Source organism: Oncorhynchus kisutch, linkage group LG1, assembly GCF_002021735.2.
Source record: "Oncorhynchus kisutch isolate 150728-3 linkage group LG1, Okis_V2, whole genome shotgun sequence".
NCBI lineage: Eukaryota > Metazoa > Chordata > Actinopteri > Salmoniformes > Salmonidae > Oncorhynchus > Oncorhynchus kisutch.
In genome coordinates this window covers 36,991,674-37,015,371 of record NC_034174.2, presented here as the reverse complement: position 1 = coordinate 37,015,371, position 23,698 = coordinate 36,991,674, and the positions used below count along the sequence as shown (strand labels likewise).

At 42.5% G+C, this 23,698-nt stretch overlaps 1 protein-coding gene across 3 annotated transcripts in view; it reads left to right on the top strand.

Annotated features, from left to right (window-relative positions):
• Positions 1-23,698, top strand: part of LOC109895256 (inositol 1,4,5-trisphosphate receptor type 1) — a 164,896-nt gene that overhangs the window by 50,114 nt on the left and 91,084 nt on the right. For all 3 annotated transcript variants that reach the window (XM_031822925.1, XM_020488886.2, XM_031822927.1), the window contains 10 exons: positions 2,543-2,658; positions 3,443-3,529; positions 4,119-4,277; positions 10,204-10,302; positions 10,637-10,720; positions 10,944-11,090; positions 11,305-11,400; positions 11,545-11,589; positions 19,162-19,316; positions 23,356-23,455. In XM_031822925.1, the coding sequence (XP_031678785.1) occupies positions 2,543-2,658; positions 3,443-3,529; positions 4,119-4,277; positions 10,204-10,302; positions 10,637-10,720; positions 10,944-11,090; positions 11,305-11,400; positions 11,545-11,589; positions 19,162-19,316; positions 23,356-23,455 (1,088 nt within the window). The remainder of the gene's footprint in view (positions 1-2,542; positions 2,659-3,442; positions 3,530-4,118; positions 4,278-10,203; positions 10,303-10,636; positions 10,721-10,943; positions 11,091-11,304; positions 11,401-11,544; positions 11,590-19,161; positions 19,317-23,355; positions 23,456-23,698) is intronic.

Here is a 23,698-nt window from a genome sequence, read left to right as displayed (position 1 = left end):
TCTATGGTGCCAGGACAACAACCTGTCCCTCAACGTGATCAAGACAAAGGAGCTGATCGTGGACAACAGGAAAGGAGGGCCGAGCACGTCCCCTTTCACATCGATGGGGCTGCAGTGGAGTAGGATGAGAGCTTCAAGTTCCTTGGTGTCGTTCACATCAACAATCTATCATGGTCCAAACACACTAAGACAGTAATGAAAAGGGCACGACAACACCAATTCCCCCTCAGGAGACTGAAAAGATTTGGCATAGGTGCTCAGGTCCTCAAGAAGTTCTACAGCTGCACCATCGAGGCATCCTGACTGGTTGCATCACCTCCTGGTATGGCAACTGCTCGGCATCCGACCGCAAGGCGCTACAAAGGCTATATCACTGGGGCTAAGCTTCCTGCCATCCAGGACCTCTATACCAGGCAGTGTCAGAGGAAGGGCCTAAAAATGGTCAGACTCCAGCCACTCTAGTCATAGACTGTTCTCTCTGCTACTGCACGGCAAGCGCTACTAGAGTGCCCAAGTCTAGGTCCAAAAGGCTCCTTAACAGCTTTTACCCCCCAAGCCATAAGACTCCTGAACAGTTAATCAAATGGCTACCCAGACTATTTGCATTGAACCCCCCCCCCTTTTTTTACCTCAATTACCTCGACTAACCTGTACTCCAGCACATTGACTTGGTATAGGTATCCCCTGTATATAACCTCGTTATTGTTATTTTACTGTTACTTTTTTACTGTTATTATTTCGTTTTTGTATTTTTTTCTCCATTTTCTCCCCAATTTTGTGATATTCAATTGCAATCAAATTACGATCTTGTCTCATCGCTGAAATTCCCCAACGGGCTCAGGAGAGGCGAAGGTCGAGTCATGCGTCCTCCGAAACATGATCGCCAAACCGCTCTCCTTAACACCTGCCCACTTAACCCGGAAGCCAGCTGCACCAATGTGTCGGTGGAAACACTGTTCAACTGACGACCGAAGTCAGCCTCCAGGCGCCCTGCCCACAACAAGGAGTCGCTAGAGCGCGAAGAGTCAAACCCTCCCCTAACCCAGACGACGTTAAGCCAATTGTGCGTCACCCTGTGGGACTCCCGGTCACGGCCAGTTGTGCCACAGCCTGGTATTGAACCTAGGTCTGTAGTGACACCTCAAGCACTTAGACTGCTGCGCCACTCGGGATGCCTTTACTTTTTTTTGTAAATCTTTTCTTAACTCTTTTTTACATTTTTTAAATATGTATTATATATATATTTTTTTACTGCATTGTTGGTTAAGGGGCTTGTAAGTAAGCATTTCACGGGAGGGTCTACACCTGTTGATTTGATTACCCTATCCATATTTCCTCCACTAATGGAGGAAATACACACGTCACATCCTCTCCCTCTTTGATCTGCGCTCAAAAGACTTATCTGGATATTAACCTAATTTTGAACTGTGTGTGTGTTTTAGCATGTAGTTCCGGGAGAATGATGATGCAAGTGTTTTGTGCACGTGTGGCTTTGTCGGTGTGTGCATCATTAGGCACCTCACTTAGCATTGTGTATTTATTTACATTGATCAATTGAAGTTCATCCTTAGTTATTGTTTCAGCAACTTCAATATAGCTGCATTGACAACACCTCAATCCTAACCATTCTTCACCTCTGAAACTGTTATTCATTATCTACTTACACACACACACTCACACACAGCCAACGCTCCTCTCCCATGTATATAAAGACATGAAACATTTATTTTATGCAGATTTTCACACTTTGTATTCCTACTGTATTCTTCACATATTGTAGCTCACTTGTATATCTACTGCTGTACATATCCTTCTGAGTGTACAAAAAATTAAGAACACCGTGTTAATATTGAATTACACCCCCTTTTGCACACAGAACAGCCTCAATTCGACAGGGCATTGACTCTACAAGGTGTTGAAAGCGTTCCAACAGGGATGCTGGCCCATGTTGACTCCAATGATTCTCACAGTTGTGTAAAGTTGGCTGGATGTCCTTTGGGTGGTGGACCATTCTTGATACACACGGGAATCTATTGAGCATTAAAAAAACAGCAACAATGCAATTCTTGACAGGCGCCTGGCACATACTACCATACCCCATTAAAAGGCACTTAAATATTTTGTCTGGCCCATTCTCCCTCTGAATGGCGTACACACACACACACACAATCCATGTCTCAAGGCTTAAAAATCCTTATTTAACCGGTCTCCTCCCCTTCGTCTACACTGGCACATGAAAAAGGGATCATAGCTTTTACCTGGATTCGCCTGGTCAATCTGTCATGAAAGGTTCCTAATGTTTTGTACACTCTGTAGTTTTGGTGGATATACGCATAGATTACAGTTAGATTACTGATTGTGTTATTTGGGTTATTAACTGGATTCATACTGACATTCGTGATTTCTTTTTTTGAATTATTATTTATGTACTTGTTTGACATTTTTGCTGCAATTAGTAACAAAACGCATTTCGCTGGGCCTGCTATAACACCTGCTAAACTGTGTACGTGACCAATACACTTTGATGTGTCTCTCTGTTCAGACTGTCTGTTCAGGTTGTGTCCAATGAATCGGTACTCTGCTCAGAAACAGTTCTGGAAGGCAGCGAAACCTGGAGGAAACAGCACCACAGACACGGTCCTCCTCAACAAACTCCATGTGAGTGACTCCTCCACCTGACCCCTATACAACTGTCTTAACATATTACTGTATTAAATTATTGATTATATACATTAATCAGTGGCATAATGACTCGTCGTCTCATATCCAGCTGAATGAAGAAGAGTAACAATAGATGAGCCCTCTTTGGATAACTAATATAAACTAAACTCTAAACTAGCAATAACTTTTAAAATACAATACAGCTACATTACATTAGTAAAGCACTTACAAGTGTGAAATACCCATTTCCCTTTAACAACAGACTTGTCTAGTTTGACAGGTACAGTAGCAGTCTTGGCCTCACCACCACTGTTTGAGGAGCTCTCTTAGAGAGGATAGGTTTTCTGTCCCCACACTCGTTTGAGGGTGTTCTTATGGAGGATTATATATTTGATGAGGTAATGTTCAGGTCCTTTTATAGACATTTCTGAAGCATACTTTAGTTTCACTACTCCCGTCCCACCTTTCTCTCTCTCTCTCTCCTAAAACAAAACCATTTAAAGCCTTCTGGAATCTAACTACAGTCATAAAATGATAGATTCAAATCTCGCCTGTGTTACCATGGTAATGTGAGGACAGAGTTTTAGGTTCTAGCATTCCAGTTGACGCTTGCAGGCAACAGCACATGCCGTTGCTACATTCTTTTTATTTGAGATTTCTGTCATAGAAAGTATTCCCTCCTACTCAAGTCCATATGTATAGTTATTTGTGCAAAAGCACAGCAATGTTGGTAGTAGCAATAATAATGTCTAACTCTTCACTCTTTCCCTCACTTATGTAGCATGCAGCGGATTTGGAAAAGAAGCAAAACGATTCTGAAAATAAAAAGTTGCTTGGAACGGTGATTCAGTATGGGAACGTCATTCAGGTGTGTGTGTGTGTACATATTCATTGTCTGCAAGACCGATGTCTGGCTTGTACTAACGGCTGAATGTCACATCATCAATGAAGCCAATTCATGTCATAATGAGTAACTGTCTCAACACATTCAGTTACAGCTCACATCTCATATTCCAAATTTGTGGCCAATAATGTCATCGTAGCCCACATATTTCTATGGGATTTTAAAGTGAGGAAAGCATTTTGAGGCTTTCCATCCAATATATTTTGCTGGTTCCAAACTTGGTGAGGAGAGACTGGGAGCCCTGGAGGCATCCATGTGGTTTATGTGTGTTTATAAATAGAACAGTAACGTGGGAGGATCTAGATAGTGTTTTTCTAGCTTCAGAATGGAGCATATTCTTTTCTCAGTCATAACCTTTCAGTCATAGACTGCTCTGAGAGAATGTTTTGCATGCTCATGAGGGCAGTGAAAGCCCACACAACACAAGAATAAATCATATGAAGACGATGAAGTGCACAAGCAAAACTGTTCAGTATGTTTGTATCACAAAAATGACAGACACAATAACTTATGTCTTATCGTATAATATTGTATGTTTGCTGTATTCCCCCAGCTCCTCCATTTGAAGAGTAACAAGTACTTGACTGTGAACAAGCGTCTGCCAGCGCTGCTGGAGAAGAACGCCATGAGAGTGATGCTGGACACGGCCGGGAACGAAGGCTCCTGGTTCTACATTCAACCCTTCTACAAGTTGCGCTCCATAGGAGACAGTGTGAGTTCTATATGGGTCTAAAGCTCCACTTCATAAGAGACAGTGTGAGTTCTACTGTATCTATGTCATGGTTCTACAAGCTGCGCTCCATAGGAGACTGTGTGAGTTCTATCTACAGTATACGGTTCTGCTCCATAGGTGTTACTGTGAGTTCTATATATTTAAGCAATAAGGCCAGAGGGGGTGTGGTATATGGCCAATATACCATAGCTCAGGGCTGTTCTAGGGCACGACGCAACACAGAGTGCCTGGATACAGCCCTTAGCTGTGGTATATTGGCCATATACCACAAACCCTGAGGTGTCTGAGGTGTCATACCCATGGTATACGGTCCGATATACCACGGCTGTCAGCCAATCAGCATTCAGGGCTCGATCCACCCAGTTTATAAATGTTTATTTATATAAATCGATCCCTTCTACAAGCTGCGCTCTATAGGAGACAGTGTGAGTTACACCTATGGAAATGATCACATACTGTATGTAGGAATCGCTTGAATCATACTGTGTAATCAACTTAAACAAGTACTCAGACTGAGTGAACCAAATGTGTCAGGAATCTAATATGATCACAGATAGGGCTGTTATGGTGACCGTATTACTGCCACACCGGCGGTCACGAGACATGACCACAGTCAAATTCCACGTAATCGTTTAGTCACGGTAACTGGTAACTAGGCTTCTCCAAGCTCTGATGTTGCTGATGGTCATTAGTAGCCTACCAAACTTGCTAACAGCCTGGTACTCAGCACTCTATTGTCCCTCTAATCACTCTAACTTCAATGCAAATGTTTTCGAAAATCTAATCAAACACTTCATGAGAGCTCATGTTGCGCAACATTTCTATGCAATTGCGTGAGATAAAATGGCTTTGATGGCCTCTATAAGAAAGAGGATCCCATCAGCTTTCTATAGGCTAGGGCTACTTTTTTTATTTCTCAACTTTCCTAATAGTAAGCACATTGCTCCTCTTTACAACGGGAGTATAGCCTACCTGGCTGGCATGAAAATGAACCACCGGAAAATACGTCCTCCATTCGCTATTTAAGTGCATAGATGACATGTCTCGAAATAGGGGCAAAAAATACAAGTGTGTGATAATGGTCCATTCTAAATAAAAACAAATGTCATATATTATTTTGTATATGTAAAGACAAAATTAAATTATGAATAGTCTGATGGGTGACAATATTATATAATTCACAAGTGATAGGCTATTGTCACTTGTGAATGATTCCCAGCTTGTGTGACTTTTTCATGTAGCCTAGCCCATAGGCCTATTCATTTTGATAAGGTTTGTATCACAAATAAGGTGGCCAAATAACTTGTTAAAATTAAGTAAATGAATTTGCTTTACAGCTGGTGTAGAGCCTAATTTGCATTCAGTAGTACATAGGCGGTGCACAAGTTTAAAGTTTGGGGAAGATCATTTTTACCATAAAAATGTACCTTTATAATAAAGCATTACATGCATAATCACATATTTGAGAATGGTGTTTACCCGCTAAATGATTGTATTTTGGAACATTCACGCTTATAGCCTACTGCTGTGTGCGCATTGCTGTGCTTATAATGTGAAGAAATAGCCTAATAATTTATCAAAATTTTAAGCTAAATGTTCTGGTCGTTTGCATCAGCCTCATTGCTTTTAAAATGTTTTTGGGATGCTAGTGGTTGTAATAATTTGGGATCTATTGCATCAAACAACTGTCCCAGACTATGTTGGGAACATTTCTTTCTCGCACACAAGGACGAGAAAGTAATAATAATATATTGACATAGACTAGTACTTTTGCTGTTTGTTAGGCCTACTCATCTTGTTGGCTGAAGAAAAGTATATGTGGATAATTCATCCAACGTCTTCAATATGTGCCTCAGAATTCAATAAAGACGTGCTCAGTTGGCTCCACGATATGTCTGTCTTCACTTGTAGCCTGTGAGAAGGACCCGATCACGTGATGGGCATTGGCTAATAGGAATTAAGATATCTGAGAGAGCCATGTGAGTGAGAGGTGCTTTTGCGCACACAGCTGATAATTATTATATTCAGCCCAAGTGCACATCTGTAACTGGCCACAAAAGGCATGTAATTTTTTTAGGGGGCGTTACGCCCACACAAAGTGGATGCCGCCGGGAAATGTGAGGCATTATCAAGTGCTTGTCAAATTGTGAATGATAGACTGATGAAGTGTGTACAGCCTGTGAAAATAAACAAAGCAGAGCTCATGCCTTTCATGCAACTTTTTTCAAATCATCATTAGAGCCGCATCATGCAGCCTTAGAATGTATTAAATTGCAAAACATATAGCCCAACATTTGTATCACCACTAAAGTTACATAAATAACTGTAAATTAAGCATTAGGAGGACCTGTTTCTTTGTTAACCGCTCAACACAGAATAGACACGTGCACACTCCCTCAAATCGTTTGGAGAAAATGTCCTTTCTGTTTTATTCAGCTATGTTCAATTGTATTCTTCATATTATAAACTAATGCCACGGAATTCTAAGCAAATCTTTTCTGCTAAATAAACTAGTGTGTCCCACAACCATATGGCATAGCCAGATCAGGACCTAACATAAGGACAACTCAGAGTATGCTTATCTGTTCTTCTGAAATAAACTACATTTTCTTTATATCATGTTTCTTTAGACCTGTCTAAAATAAAGATTAGATGTATTGTGATGGTGTAGGCTATATTAAATGGATTTATTAGACTTTTTAAAATGTAGATGTTCCAAAGGTCTGCATCAGTGGCTAGTAGGCTATGCCTGGAAACCAGGAGATGCTAAATGTGTTTGTTAATTAACGGTTATTTGCTTGACAATCCCCAGCTGACAAAACTTTATGACCACCACAGCTCCAGATATTTTTGTACATTTTTTATTTTGAGTTTTTTTGCCACACGCAGCTTGCAAAACCCTTTGACAAAACGTTTGCACAGTGGCACAGCACATTAATGTCAGTTTTGGGTTGGCGGGAGGTAGTAGCAACAAAAAGGTTTTCTGCCCAAGATGGTGGCTGTGCATGTGTTAAAAAACACTGCATTTTACTTTGCTAATAATGAAATAAATATGCATGTTTTCTGAATGATACACACGGTTTTGGAGTGTGTGTAATTATCCACAACTAACTAGGTATTCATTTTGTAGCTTAAGTAGCTATGTTTGCAAAGTTTGTTTACCAGGTTCGCTAACGTATCAGTTAGCGAGCAAGCTGGCTAAAAGTACTAAATGGTGCATCTAACTACACTGAACAAAAATATAAACGCAACATGCTAAAGTTTCAAAGATTTGACTGAGCTACAGTTCATATAAGGAAATCAGTCAATATTAAATAAGTTCATTCAGCCCTAATCGTTGGATTTCACATGACTGGGAATACAGATATCTGTAATATCTGTTGGTCACAGATACGTTAAAAGAAAAGGTAGGGGCATGGATCAGAAAACCAGTCAATCGTTTGCCATCGTTTGCCTCATGCAGCGCGACACATCTCCTTCGTATCGTGTTGATCAGGCTGTTGATTGTGTCCTGTGGAATGTTGTCCCACTCCTCTTCAATGGCTGTGCGAAGTTACTGGATATTGGTGGGAACTGGAACACGCTGTCGTACACGTTGATCCAGAGCATCCCAAACATTCTCAATGGGTGACATGTCTGGTGTGTATGCAGGCCATGGAAACTGGGACATTTTCAGCTTCCAGGAATTGTGCACAGATCTTTGCGACATTGGGCCGTGCATTATCATGCTGAAACATGAGAAGATGGAGGCGGATGAATGGCAGGACAATTGGCCTCAGGTTCGTGTCACGGTATCTCTGTGCATTCAAATTGCTATCGATAAAATCTGATTGTGTTCGTTGTCTGTAGCATATGCCTGCCTATACCATAATCCCACTGCCACCATGAAGCACTCTGTTCACAACGTTGAGATCAACAATCTGCTTGCCCACACGACCCCATACACGTCTGCCACCTGCCCGGTACAGTTGAAACCGGGATTCATCTGTGAAGAGCAAACTTCTCCAGTGTGACAGTGGCCATCAAAAGTGAGCATTTGTCCATTGAAGTCGGTTACGACGCCAAACTGCGGTCAAGTCAAGACTCTTGTTGAGGACGACAAACATAGCTTCCAATACTCTACTCAGCAAACTAGATGCAGTTTATCACAGTGCCATCTGCCTGTGACTGGAACGAATTGCAAAAATCTCCCTCACCAACTTTAAACATCTGCTATCTGAGCAGCTAACCGATCGCTGCAGCTGTACATAGTCCATCGGTATATAGCCCACCCAATTTACCTACCTCATCCCCATACTGTTTTTATTTATTTACTTTTCTGATCTTTTGCACACCAGTATCTCTACCTGCACATGACCATCTGATCATTTATCACTTCAGTGTTAATCTGCTAAATTGTAATTATTCACCTACCTCCTCATGCCTTTTGCACACAATGTATATAGACGATATAGACTTTTTTTCTACTGTGGTATTGACTTGTTTATTGTTTACTCCATGTGTAACTCTGTATTGTTGTCTGTTCACACTGCTATCTTGGCCAGGTCGCAGTTGTAAATGAGAACTTGTTCTCAACTAGCCTACCTGGTTAAATAAAGGTGAAATAAAAATTAAATAAATAAAAGATGAGATTCCCTGAGACGGTTTCTGACAGTTTTTGCAGAAGTTCTTAGGTTGTGCAAACCCACAGTTTCATCAGCTGTCCGGGTGGCTGGTCTCAGATGATCCTGAAGGTGAAGAAGCCGGGTATGGACATATGGTAGAGAAATAAAATGTAATTCTCTGGCAACAGCTCTGGTGGACATTCCTGTAGTCAGCATGACAATTGCATGCTCCCTCAAAACTTAGCGTTGTGTGACAAAATGGCATTTTAGAGTGGCCTTTTATTGTCCCCAGCACAAGGTGCACTTGTGTAATGATCATGCTGGTTAATCAGCTTCCTGATATGCCACACCTGTCAGGTTGATGGATTATCTTGGCAAAGCAAAAATGCTCACAAACAGGGATGTAAAACACATTTTGGCATAGAATTTGAGAGAAATAAGCTTTTTGTACATATGGAACATTTCTGGGATGTTATTTCAGCTCATAAAACATGGTGCCAACACTTTACATGTTGCCTTTTTATATTATGGTTTAGTGCCGTATGTACACTTACTGATATGGAAGAATTGCTGATGATCGTTGGTTTTACCTTTTTTGTTTTTGTTTTGTGAGCTAACATTAGCTTGATTTAGACAGACTTTTTAGCACTACTTTTCTGGAGAGTCACACTGTAGGTATTCCACGAGGCTCATCATCGAGTTGTTATGGATGGATCTCTTTCTCAGGTAACTCTGCCTTACCTGCCTTCACATTAGTGCTGGTACCTACAACAGGTCTTGCACTCATCTACATTTGGCTCAGCCAATCAAACTGCACGTTCTAAACTACAGCTCCTGAACATTTATATCTTGCCCCAGTATCTCCTAGGTCTATTATATTCGCCTCCCGCACTGCGCCTCGCTTATTTTTGGTGATAAGTAGCTCGCCCGCCAGTTGCTCAGGTGTCCAGCCACCTGAGCTATATATGAGTTTGCAACAGTCGCTCTCAGTGGATTAAAGCAGCAACACAGATGACTGAGCCCAAGTACCAGGTGACTGCAGGTGGAGCCATGACTTGGTTGTTCTAGTAGTAATACATCTAATGAATAGCCCCTGTGGATGAGTGATTTAGTTTGGGATTCAGAGCTTCACATAGTATCCTGTATTTGACTGTGGACAGACGCATGCAAATAAGTCTTGTTAATGTTTCTTAGCAGCTGACGTGAGTGTGTGTCTCTGCGGGCACATAACGTGTGAATAAGTGTGTGCACACGTGGAATAAATGCATACTAAATTGTAGTGTGTGTATGTTTCACTCCAGGTGGTGATAGGGGACAAAGTGGTCCTGAACCCAGTGAATGCTGGCCAGCCCCTACATGCCAGCACCCATCAGCTTGTGGACAACCCAGGCTGTAACGAGGTTAGACCCTCACCCTGTCTGCAGCTCATCTCCTCTATGTTTTATAGATGGCTGTGTGGGAGTATGCTGTATGTAGAGAATTTATAGGAGTCTGTGTAGTGTGTACTGTTATTGGGCTCCTCCTACCATATTAGACAATACACCACTGTGGCATGGTCCTCCACATTTGCATCAATTATTTCAAGGATTTGCATTAAGCTCTAGCCTACAGCTTATTCTGTGAGAATGGTGTGCTGCTCTGTAGTTATTAGAGTACCAGTGATAATGTGTTTCTGTTATTAAAGGATTAAACTGGTAATCCTGTGGAACTCTTTTTGCCTGTTTTGTGTTTCAGGTGAACTCGGTCAACTGTAACACCAGCTGGAAGATCGTGCTGTTCATGAAATGGAGTGACAATCAGGAGATCATTCTAAAAGGGGTTGGTTTTATCACAGTTCTCAACCAATCAGGCCTGATTTTCTCAGTTGACTTTTCCTTGATTTGGACCATCATCCAATCAATATGAATGAGAAAATAATGGTTCAACGAACCCGGTATCCCAGTTGAAGACTGTTAATTTAGCCATAAAATCTAGCCCAAGGCAGAGTGACACTTCCCTAGCAGTCTCTATGGTAACAACCTTCCTGTCTGTCTGTTGCCAGGGCGACGTGGTGCGCCTGTTCCATGCGGAACAGGAGAAGTTCCTCACCTGTGACGACCACCGTAAAAAACAATATGTCTTCCTGCGCACCACCGGACGTCAGTCGGCTACCTCTGCAACCAGCAGCAAAGCCTTATGGGAGGTGGAGGTGTGGAGGAAGTGCACATGGAAATAGAATTTGTAGAAGGCCCCTCAGATCATGGCAATTTGACTGCTCCCTCGCAACTGCCAATTTATGGTCACTAAAAGTTACATTTGACTTTAAAGTTTATATGGTCTGACAAGTTGTTAAAATGTGCATGTACACAACTCCAGCATGAGATATGACATGTGACTGATGCCTGTGTTTCTACTCATGATAGGTGGTGCAGCATGATCCATGTCGAGGCGGAGCTGGCTACTGGAACAGTCTGTTCAGGTTCAAACACCTGGCCACTGGACACTATCTGGCTGCAGAGGTCAGTAACACTGCCTTTACAACACACACACACCCTTGCGGTACCTACAACACAGGTCAAAATCATATTGATCTTTAATTTTTACCAGGGAAGTAATCTCTAGCTTACTCCTTATATGTATGTACTGTTGTGTTTGTTTTCCAGGTGAACCCTGACTATGAGGAGGAGTGCCTGGAGTTCCGTTCCTCAGTAAGTCACAGTGTCCTGTTCTGGTAGCAGTGGGCTCTGGAGGAATGATGAATACTGTGGATCATCTGAACCAGATACAGTATTCTGCTGTGACCGTGTTTTCCTGTGTCCCACTGAATGGACCGACCCAACGTCTTCAGTCACAACCCAACGTCTTCAGTCACCGTTGACACAATGTGAAATGAATCAGCCACATACCACTACTGTGTCCCAGGAAACAATGATCATTGTAACTCTTCTAACTTGTGTACCTCCGCTTGAACACCATGTCACAGTAATGAGCACTTCCCCAGTACCACGATTAGATGGCGGTGTCTGCATAGAGAAGTATCAAATCAAAGTTTATTTGTCACGTGCGCCGAATACAACGGGTGTAGACCTTACAGTGAAATGCTTACTTACAGGCTCTTACCAACAGAGCAGAGAAAAAAAAGTGTGTGTGTGTGTGTGTAGGTAAGTAAAGAAATCGAACAATCATACAAATACATTTGAAAATAAGAGTAGTAAGGCTATATACAGACACTGGTTAGTCAGGCTTATTGAGGTAGTATGTACATGTGGGTATGGTTAAAGTGACTATGCATATATGATGAACAGAGAGTAGCAGTAGTGTAAAAAGAGGGGTTGGCGGGTGGTGGGACACAATGCAGATAGCCCGGTTAGCCAATGTGCGGGAGCACTGGTTGGTCAGGCCAATTGAGGTAGTATGTACATGAATATATAGTTAAAGTGACTATGCATATAAGATAAACAGAGAGTAGCAGCAGCGTAAAAGAGGGGTTGGGGGGGCACACAATGCAAATAGTCCAGGTAGCCATTTGGTTACCTGTTCAGGAGTCTTATGGCTTGGGGGTAAAAACTGTTGAGAAGCCTTTTTGTCCTAGACTTGGCACTCCGGTACCGCTTGCCGTGCAGTAGTAGAGAGAACAGTCTATGACTGGGGTGGCTGGGGTCTTTGACAATTTTCAGGGCCTTCCTCTGACACCGCCTGGTGTAGAGGTCCTGGATGGCAGGCAGCTTTGCACCAGTGATGTACTGGGCTGTACACACTACCGTCTCAAGTGCCTTGCGGTTGGAGGCCAAGCAATTGCCGTACCAGGCAGTGATGCAACTAGTCAGGATGCTGTCGATGGTGCAGCTGTAGAACCTTTTAAGGATCTCAGGACCCATGCCAAATCTTTTTAGTTTCCTGAGGGGGAATAGGCTTTGTCGTGCCCTCTTCACAACTGTCTTTTGTGTGTTTGGACCATTCTAGTTTGTTGTTGGAATTTGAAGCTCTCAACCTGCTCCACTACAGCCCCGTCGATGAGAATGGGGACGTGCTCGGTGCTCCTTTTCTTGTAGTCCACAATCATCTCCTTGGTCTTGGTTACGTTGAGGGATAGGTTGTTATTCTGGCACCACCCGGCCAGGTCTCTGACCTCCTCCCTATAGGCTGTCTCGTCATTGTCGGTGATCAGGCCTACCACTGTTGTGTCGTCAGCAAACGTAATGATAGTGTTGGAGTCGTGCCTGGTCATGCAGTCGTGGGTGAACAGGGAGTACAGGAGGGGACTGAGCATGCACCATGGGGAGCTCCAGTTTTGAGGATCAGCGTGGCAGATGTGTTGCTACCTACCCTCACCACCTGGGGGTGGCCCATCAGGAAGTCCAGGATCCAGTTGCAGAGGCAGGTGTTTAGTCCCGGGTTCCTTAGCGTAGTGATGAGCTTTGAGGGTACTATGGTGTTGAATACTGAGCTGTAGTCATTGAATAGCATTCTCACATATGTGTTCCTTTTGTCCAGGTGGGAAAGGGCAGTGTGGAGTGCAAGAGATTGTGTCATCTGTGGATCTGTTTGGGCGGTATCTAGGGATTCTGGGATAATGGGTTTCTGGGATAATGGTGTTGATGTGAGCCATGACCAGCCTTTCAAAGCACTTCATGGCTACGGACGTGAGTGCCACTGTCTGTAGTCATTTAGGCAGGTTGTCTTTGTGCTCTTGGGCACAGGGACTATGGTGGTCTGCTTGAGGCATGTTGGTATTACGAACTCAATCAGGGACATGTTGAAAATGTCACTGAAGACACCTGCCAGTTAGTCAGCACATGCCCGGAGCACACCTCCTGGTAATCCATCTGGCCCCGCAGCCTTGTGAATGTTGACCTGTTTTAAAGGTCTTAGTCACGTCGGCTACGGAGAGCGTGATCACCCGGTCGTCCGGAACAGCTGATGCTCTCATGCATGCCTCAGTGTTGCTTGCCTCGAAGCGAGCATAGAATTGATTTGGCTCATCTGGTAGGCTTGTGTCACTGGGCAGCTCGCGGCTGTGCTTCCCTTTGTATTCTGTAATAGTTTGCAGGCCCTGCCACATCCGACGAGCGTTGGAGCTGGTGTAGTATGATTAAATCTTAGCCCTATATTGATGCTTTGCCTGTTTGATGGTTTGTCGCAGGGCATAGCGGGATTTCTTGTAAGCTTCCGGGTTAGAGTCCCGCACCTTGAAAGCGGCAGCTCTACCCTTTAGCTCAGTGCGAATGTTCCCTGTAGTCCATGGCTTCTGGTTGGGGTATGTACGTACAGCCACTGTGGGGACGACGTCCTCAATGCACTTATTGATAAAGCCAGTGACTGATGTGGTGTATTCCTCAATGTCATCGGAAGAATCCCGGAACATGTTCCAGTCTGTGATAGTAGTTTAGCATCTGCTTCATCTGACCATTTCTGTATAGACCGAGTCACTGGTGCTTCCTGCTTTAATTTTTGCTTGTAAGCAGGAATCAGGAGGATAGAGTTGTGGTCGAATTTACCAAATGGAGGGCGAGGGAGAGCTCTGTACGCATCTCTGTCTGTGGAGTACAGGTGATCTAGAATTTTTTTCCCGTCTGGTTGCACATTTAACATGTTGATAGAGATTTGGTAGAACTGATTTAAGTTTCCCTTCATTAAAGTCTCCAGCCACTAGGAGCGCCGCCTCTGGGTGAGTGGTTTCCTGTTTGCTTATTTCCTTATACAGCTGGCTGAGTGCGGTCTTAGTGCTGGCATCTGTCTGTGGTGGTAAATAAACAGCCACGAAAAGTATAGCTGAGAACTCTCTAGGCAAGTAGTGTGGCCTGCAATTTATCATAATATACTGTTGTTTACAAATATGCACAGACCGTCCCCCTGCTCTTACCGGAGTGTGCTGTTCTATCCTTCCCGGTGCAGCGTGTATCCCGCTAGCTGAATATCCATGTCGTTATTCAGCCACGATTCCGTGAAACATAGGATATTATAGTTTTTGATGTCCCGTTGGTAGGATATTCGTGATCGTACCTCATCTAGTTTATTGTCCAATGATTGCACGTTGGCGAGTAATATTGACGGTAACGGCAGCTTTCCTAGTTGCCTTCTGTGGGTCTGGACGAGGCGTCCTGCTCTTCTTCCTCTGTGGTTCCTTTTGCGAATAATTGGGATGTCTGCACTGTGGGGTGTTTGGAGAATATCGTGTGAGTCGTGCTTGCTGCTGTTGTTGTTGGTGTCTAATCCGAGGTGAGTGATCGCTGTCCTGATATCTAGAAGCTCTTTTCTGCCGTAAGATACGGTTGCAGAAACATGATGTACAAAATCATTTACAAATATCGTGAAAAAACCTACATAATAGCACAATTGGTTAGGAGACACAGTGTCTAGTGAGGGCTGTTAACTTTGCCTGGCTACCCAAACTCCTTGCTCTGGCCAATTGCTATGCCACGCCCATGGACGGTGTTATTTTTTTATCTCCTTAATGAGCCTTGCTCTGAGTACATTTCAGCCTATTTCTAGAGAGCATTCATATTTTAACCGTTCTGTTTGGTTCCAGAAACCGATGGGTTGGGCTAGAGCCAAAGCACATGTGGGTAAAGCCACAGAGTTTCTAAACCCAGGGGCGCAACATCGCAAGATTTCCGGGAATGCTTGCAAAACAGACCAAGTAGACCGGTTTAGGGTTTGAGAAGTCAATGTAAGTGAAATATTCTTCCTTAGTTGTTAATTTTCCTGAAATCTAAATGCACAGCCTGACCAATGTCTTTAGTAGAACGTGTTATTTGTCCAACCTCATGAAAGGAATGAGGAATACCTTTGATTTGATGGCCTACACATGTGCAGTTCCGCGCCAGACGACCGATAAACCCGATGACGTGTTTCTATGCATGAGCTTTGGAAGCCAACGTCGCCATGACATCGCCTACAAGTGTGGTTGAGCATTTCTATTGAAGAAGCAGTTTCTGAGTGGTGTACAACACCACTCATTTTGACGTCACCAAAAACAAATTCAACAATGAGCAGTGGAAGAATTCATTTTGAGTCGTCAGGCAACTGTTACCTGCCTTTAGCCAACAGATGGCAGTCTACCACTAGAAATGATCTCAATTGCACAATTGTCTCTACAAAACACAGGACTACATAGTAAGTACTGATGCACTAGTTGCATTAGTCTGCGTTTACACAGGCAACCCAATTCGTATCTTTTTTCACTAATTGGTCTATTGACCAGTCAGATTAGATCTGAAAAAAAAAGATATGTCAAAAGATCGGATGTGATTGGTCAAAAGACCAATTAGTGGAAAAAAGTTCAGAATTGGGCTGCTTGTGTAAACGCAGCCTTTGTCAACACATGGTTGAACAAGCTTGTATGACTAACAGAGTAGGGAACTGAGGGCTGTCTCCATGCCTGGAGGTGTGTGTCTGTCCCTGGCTCTATGGGGATGAACATACAGTTGAAGTCGGAAGTTTACATACACCTTAGCCAAATACATTTCAACTCAGTTTTTCACAATTCCTGACATTTAATCCTAGTCAAAATTCTCTGTCTTAGGTCAATTAGGATCACCACATTATTTTAAGAATGTGAAATGTCAGAATAATAGTAGAGGATGATTTATTTCAGCTTTTATATCTTTCATCACACTCCCAGTGGGTCAGAAGTTTACATTCACTCAATTAGTATTTGGTAGCATTGCCTTTAAATTGTTTAACTTGGGTCAAATGCTTTGGGTAGCCTTCCACAAGCTTCCCACAATAAGTTGGGTGAATTTTGGCCCATTCCTCCTGACAGACCTGGTGTAACTGAGTCAGGTTTGTAGACCTCCTTGCTCGCACACGCTTTTTCAGTTCTGCCCACAACTCTTCTATAGGATTGAGGTCAGGGCTTTGTTATGGCCACTCTAATACCTTGACTTTGTTGACCTTAAGCCATTTTGTCACAACTTTGGAAGTATGCTTGGGGTCATTGTCCATTTGGAAGACCCATTTGCAACCAAGCTTTAACTTCCTGACTGATGTCTTGAGATGTTGCTTCAATATATCCACATAATTTTCCTTCCTCATGAAGCCATCTATTTTGTGAAGTGCACCAGTCCCTCCTACAGCAAAGCACCCCCACAACATGATGCTGCCACCCCCGTGCTTCACAGTTGGGATGGTGTTCTTCGGCTTGCAAGGCTCCCCCTTTTTCATCCAAACATAACGATGGTGATTATGGCCAAACAGTTCTATTTTTGTTTCATCAGACCAGAGGACATTTCTCCAAAAAGTACGATCTTTGTCCCCATGTGCAGTTGCAAACCATAGTCTGGCTTTTTTATAGCGGTTTTGGAGCAGTGGCTTCTTCCTTGCTGAGCGGCCTTTCAGGTTATGTCGATATAGGACTCTTTTTACTGTGGGATATAGATACTTTTGTACCTGTTTCCTTCAGCATATTCACAAGGTCCTTTGCTGCTGTTCTGGGATTGATTTTCACTTTTCGCACCAAAGTACATTCATTTCTAGGAGACAGAACGCGTCTCCTTCCTGAGCGGTATGACGGCTGCGTGGTCCCATGGTGTTTATACTTGCGTACTATTGTTTGTACAGATGAATATGGTACCCTCAGGCATTTGGAAATTGCTCCCAAGGATGAACCAGACTTGTGGAAGTCTACAATTTTTTTCTGAGGTCTTGGCTGATTTCTTTTGATTTTCAAATGATGTGAAGCAAAGAGGCACTGAGTTTGAAGGTAGATCTTGAAATACATGCACAGGTACACCTCTAATTGACTCAAATTATGTCAATTTGCCTATCAGAAGCTTCTAAAGCAATGACATCATTTTCTGGAATTGTCCAAGCTGTTTAAAGGTACAGTCAACTTAGTGTATGTAAACTTCTGATCCACTGCAATTGTGATACAGTGAAATAATCTGTCTGTAAACAGTTGTTGGGAAAATTACTTGTGTCATGCACAAAGTAGATGTCCTAACCAGCTTGCCAAAACTATAGTTTGTTAATATGACATTTGCGGCGTGGTTGAAAAACCAGTTTTAATGACTCCAACCTAAGTGTATGTAAACTTCCAACTTCAACTGTATACCGAAGCCGAGCCAAGTTATACCGCACTGGCCTGGTTATGAATCCACCATGTAGTATCTTGACAGGATGACGTAAAAAGAAAATCACCAAGCCAGAACAGCGCGGTTCGGGTCAATACCATAAAGTCAAAAGGGTAATGTGTTACTAGACAATCATCCACTCTACAATAGTGACCATGTGAACACAGCGGAAAAGCCAAACTTATAAAAGAGCTGCAGTTTAACCAGATAATTATACTAAATTACTTATTACTCTAATTACTGAAATTAATATTTATACATATTTGTTGATATTTCAGTGATAACACTGATTTGATACTTTCAATACACCAGAATGTCTCTTTTGGTCTTTAAAACTTCCTACAATTAGTAGGTCATGAGGTTTAGTGCAGTATATTGAATTAAGCCTATAGAGTTCTATTGGTCTAAATTAGATTTTTTTTAAACAAGAAATTGGATCAAATCGATGTTCTCACATTGTGGTGAATGAAAAGATCCCTTTGAGTTGTGATTCTCTTATCTTCTTCAGTCAGTTCCTGCCCAGGATTTGAGCTTTAGGTCATTGATCTAGGAATTTCACAGGAAGCTGACCCATGTGTGTGTGACCTGAACTTTTAACGTTTCTATTACAAAACTTAACCCATGTACAGTGAGTATACCAAACATTAGTAACACCTTCCTAATACACCCCCCCCCCCCCCCCCCCCCACTACAAGATGTTGAAAGTATTCCATAGGGATGCCGGTCCATGTTGACTCCAATGCTTCCCACAGTTGTGTCAAGTTGGCTGGATGTCGTTTGGGTGGTGGACGATTCTTGATACACACTTTGCAGTTCTTGACACAAACTGGTACGCCTGGCGCCTACTACCATACCCTGTTCAAAGGCACATGCATTTTTGTCTTACTCATTCTCCCCCTGAATGATACACAATCCATGTCTCAATTGTCTCAAGGCTTGAAAATGACTATTTAACCTGTGTCCTCCCCTTCATCTACGTTGATTTTGAAATGGATTTAACAAGTTACATCGATAAGGGATCATAGCTTTCACCTGGTCAGTGTATCTCATGGAAAGAGGTGTTCTTATTGTTTTGTATACTCGGTGTATACTGATGGTCTGTCAATTATTTTACTCTTCATAATCATTGATTCTGGTCTTCAGTGCCCATGTCTATGTTGCTGTACAGTGATCTGACGAGACTGTGTTTCCATGTTGTGTCTCCAGCTGGACTCTGAGCAGGTCGACCTCCGCGCCCGCCTCAGGAACCCCCAGGAGAAGGTCATGTATACCCTGGTGTCTGTCCCTGAAGGCAATGACATCTCCTCCATTTTTGAGCTGGACCCTACCACTTTGAGAGGGGGGGACTCCTTGGTGCCCAGGTAGGACTTTGAGCTGGAGCCTACCATGCTAAGAGGAGGCAATTTCCTGGTGCCCAGATAGGACTTTGGGGCCACATAGTCTGCTGCTAAGCAGCCCCCAGCAGTTCACATTGTGCGAAAAGACCCTAGTACTCATAATACTTTCAGAGGAATTTACCATTGTTCTAATAAGAAACATCTCTTTTTACAACATCCAAGATAATTTGTTGATTTTAAAATACATCCTGTGTTGTTGTCATGTGCAAAGGTGAGTGACCAGGCTGTATTTGTCAGGGCTGGGGTCAATTTGAGTTGAAGTCAGTCAATTGAGGAATTAAACTGAAATTCCAATTCAATAATTGAAACATTTTCTGATGACTGTGTGTCCGGAAAGTCCTAAAAAAACAGTGACTGTTGATGCAGATCAGATTCTAATGAAAATGTTGCAATATGAAAAGTAAACAGTCATATTCCCCCCCCCTGGAAGGACACACATAGATATATCTATATACAGTGGGGCAAAAAAGTATTTAGTCAGCCACCAATTGTGCAAGCTCTCCCACTTAAAAAGATGAGAGGCCTGTAATTTTCAGCATAGGTACACTTCAACTATGACAGATAAAATGAGGGCAAAAAATCCTGAAAATCACATTGTAGGATTTTTTTATGAATTTATTTGCAAATGATGGTGGAAAATAAGTATTTGGTCAATAACAAAAGTGTATCTCAATACTTTGTAATATACCCTTTGTTGGCAATGACAAAGGTCAAACCTTTTTCTGTAAGTCTTCACAAGGTTTTCACACACTGTTGCTGGTATTTTGGTCCATTCCTCCATGCAGAGCTCCTCCTAGAGCAGTGATGTTTTGGGGTTGTTGCTGGGCAACACAGACTTTCAACTCCCTCCAAAGATTTTCTATGGGGTTGAGATCTAGAGACTGGCTAGGCCACTCCGGGACCTTCGTTGCCCGGGCGGTGTGTTTGGGATCATTGTCATGCTGAAAGACCCAGCCACGTTTCATCTTCAATGCCCTTGCTGATGGAAGGAGGTTTTCACTCAAAATCTCACGATACATGGCCCCATTCATTCTTTCCTTTACACGGATCAGTCGTCCTGGTCCCTTTGCAGAAAAACAGCCCCAAAGCATGATGTTTCCACCCCATGCTTCACAGTAGGTATGGTGTTCTTTGGATGCAACTCAGCATTCTTTGTCCTCCAAACACGACGAGTTGAGTTTTTACCAAAAAGTTATATTTTGGTTTCATCTGACCATATGACATTCTCCCAATCTTCTTCTGGATCATCCAAATGCTCTCTAGCAAACTTCAGACGGGCCTGGAAATGTACTGGCTTAAGCAGGGGGACACGTCTGGCACTGCAGGATTTGAGTCCCTGGCGGCGTAGTGTGTTACTGATGGTAGGCTTTGTTACTTTGGTCCCAGCTCTCTGCAGGTGATTCACTAGGTCCCCCCGTGTGGTTCTGGCATTTTTGCTCACCGTTCTTGTGATCATTTTGACACCACGGGGTGAGATCTTGCGTGGAGCCCCAGATCGAGGGAGATTATCAGTGGTCTTGTATGTCTTCCATTTCCTAATAATTGCTCCCACAGTTGATTTCTTCAAACCAAGCTCCTTACCTATTGCAGATTCAGTCTTCCCAGCCTGGTGCAGGTCTACAATTTTGTTTCTGGTGTCCTTTGACAGCTCTTTGGTAATGGCCATAGTGGAGTTTGGAGTGTGACTGTTTGAGGTTGTGGACAGGTGTCTTTTATACTGATAGCAAGTTCAAACAGGTGCCATTAATACAGGTAACGAGTGGAGGACAGAGGAGCTTGCTTGTTTGTAGGTGACCAAATACTTATTTTCCACCATAATTTGCAAATAGATTCATTAAAAATCCTACAATGTGATTTTCTGGATTTTTTTTCTCATTTTGTCTGTCATAGTTGAAGTGTACCTATGATGAAAATTACAGGCCTCTCATCTTTTTAAGTGGGAGAACTTGCACAATTGGTGGCTAACAAAATATTTTTTTGCCCCACTGTATCTGTACAGTCCAGTAAAAAGTTTGGATTTTCTTTATTTTTACAATTTTTTACATTATATAATAGTAGACATCAAAACTATAACATTACACATATGGAATCATGTAGTAAACCAAAAGCGTTTTATATGCTTTTCCAACAGTCTTGAAGGAGTTTCCACATGTTCTGAGCACTTGTTGGCTGCTTTTCCACTCTGTAGTCCAACTCATCCCAAACCATCTCAATTGGGTTGAGGTTAGGTGATTGTGGAGGCCAGGTCATATGATACAGTACTCAATCACTCTCCTTCTTGGTCAAATAGCCCTTACACAGCCTGGAGGTGTGTTGGGTCATTGTCCTGTTGAAAAACAAATGATCGTTCCACTAAGCACAAACCAGATGGGATGGCGTATAGTTGCAGAATGCTGCAGTAGCCATACTAGTTAAGTGTGCCTTGAATTCTAAATAAATCACTGACAGTGTCACCAGCAAAGCACCATCACACCTCCTCTTCCATGCTTCACGGTAGGAACCACTCATGCGGAGATCATCCGTTCACCTACTCTGTGTCTCACAAAGACATGGCGGTTGGACTCATTAGACAAAAGGACAGATTTGCACCGGTCTAATGTCCATTATTCGTGTTTCTTGGCCCAAGCAAGTCTCTTCTTATCATTGGTGTCATTTAGTAGTGGTTTCTTTGCAGCAATTTGACCATGAAGGCCTGATTCACGCAATCTCATCTCAACAGTTGATATTGAGATGTGTCTGTTACTTGAATTTTGTGAAGCATTTATTTGGGCTGTAATCTGAGGTGCAGTTAACTCTAATGAACTTGTGTTTTGCAGCAGAGGTAACTCTGGGTTTTCCTCTCCTGTGGCGGTCCTCATGAGAGCCAGTTTCATCATAGCGCTTGAAGTAATGATGGACTGTTGTTTCTCTTTGCTTATTTGAGCTGTTCTTGCCATAATATGGACTTGGTATTTTACCAAATAGGGCTATCGTCTGTATACCCACCCCTACCTTGTCACAACACAACTGATTGGCTCAAAGGAAAGAAATTCCACAAATGAACTTTTATCAAGGCACACCTGTTAATTTTAATGCATTTAATGCATTCATGAAGCTGGTTGAGAGAATTCCAAGATTGTGCAAAGCTGTCATCAAGGCTGGCTATTTTGAAGAATCTCAAATATAAAAAAAAAATATACAAATAATATATATATATATATATAGAATATAATTTTGATTTCTACAATGTAGAAAATAGTAAATATAAAGAAAACCCTTGAATGAGTAGGTGTGTCCAAACTTTTGACTGGTCGGTGTATAATCTTTAGATTTGTGTGGTGTTTGTTCGTTATCAGACACATTTAGTTGATTTCAAGTGCAATTCCCCCATTTAAACACATTTCTGTTCTCACTTTCAGTGGAAATGGTGAGTGGGCTGTGTTAGGGTCATGGAGTTTTCAGAATCTGTTGACATTGGACAGGTCTGAGCCTGTGTTTTGGAGAGGGTAGGGAGGATTTCCGTCTTGGGAGAGTAGGTGAGGGAGTTTCATGAGGTCATGAAGCAATAAAGTGTGTGCGTGTCTGTGTCTTGTTTTTGACTTCCAAGCTGACTGTTCAGTAGGGAGGGTTTGACTTGCAGTAACCAGTGTTACTGTTTCATGTTGGTTGTGAGGGTGCAAGGACTGGTGACGTTGATGAAGGAGAAGATGTTTGGTTTTATTTTGGTTGATTTATACAGATACTGTTAGATGTTTGGTTTACAGTAACCACTATTATTATGATATCCCTCTCTGTACTGGAATACATCAGAAAATATACATTTTTCAATATTTAATCAGTGGCACATGTCTGTTCCCCTGTTTGGTATGGGACTTCTTAGTATATGCTATAGTGGGCCTAGCCCAGTAATGACATTCATTCTTGACTCACAATGCTCATTGTGTGTGTGTGTGTGTGTGTGTGTGTGTGTGTGTGTGTGTGTGTGTGTGTGTGTGTGTGTGTGTGTGTGTGTGCGTGCACCCAGGAACTCGTATGTGAGGCTCAGACACTTGTGCACCAACACATGGGTCCACAGCACTAACCACCCCATCGACAAGGAAGAGGAGAAACCGGTCATGTTACGTGTGAGTGACAGCTCAACCAGCCAATCTCCATTAATTAAGACCAGACAGTTTGAGACCTTACCAATAGTCTGTCAAGCCCAATCTTTAACTACTTTATATCATGTTTTTTTGTGTGTCCCACTTAAATCTGTCCAACACAAACATTTCATAAAATAATAATACCCTCACGTTAGATCTGACCACCGGATGCACAAATGATTCATTTTCTATTTGTGAGTTTTACTTACTAGAATTCACTTAATT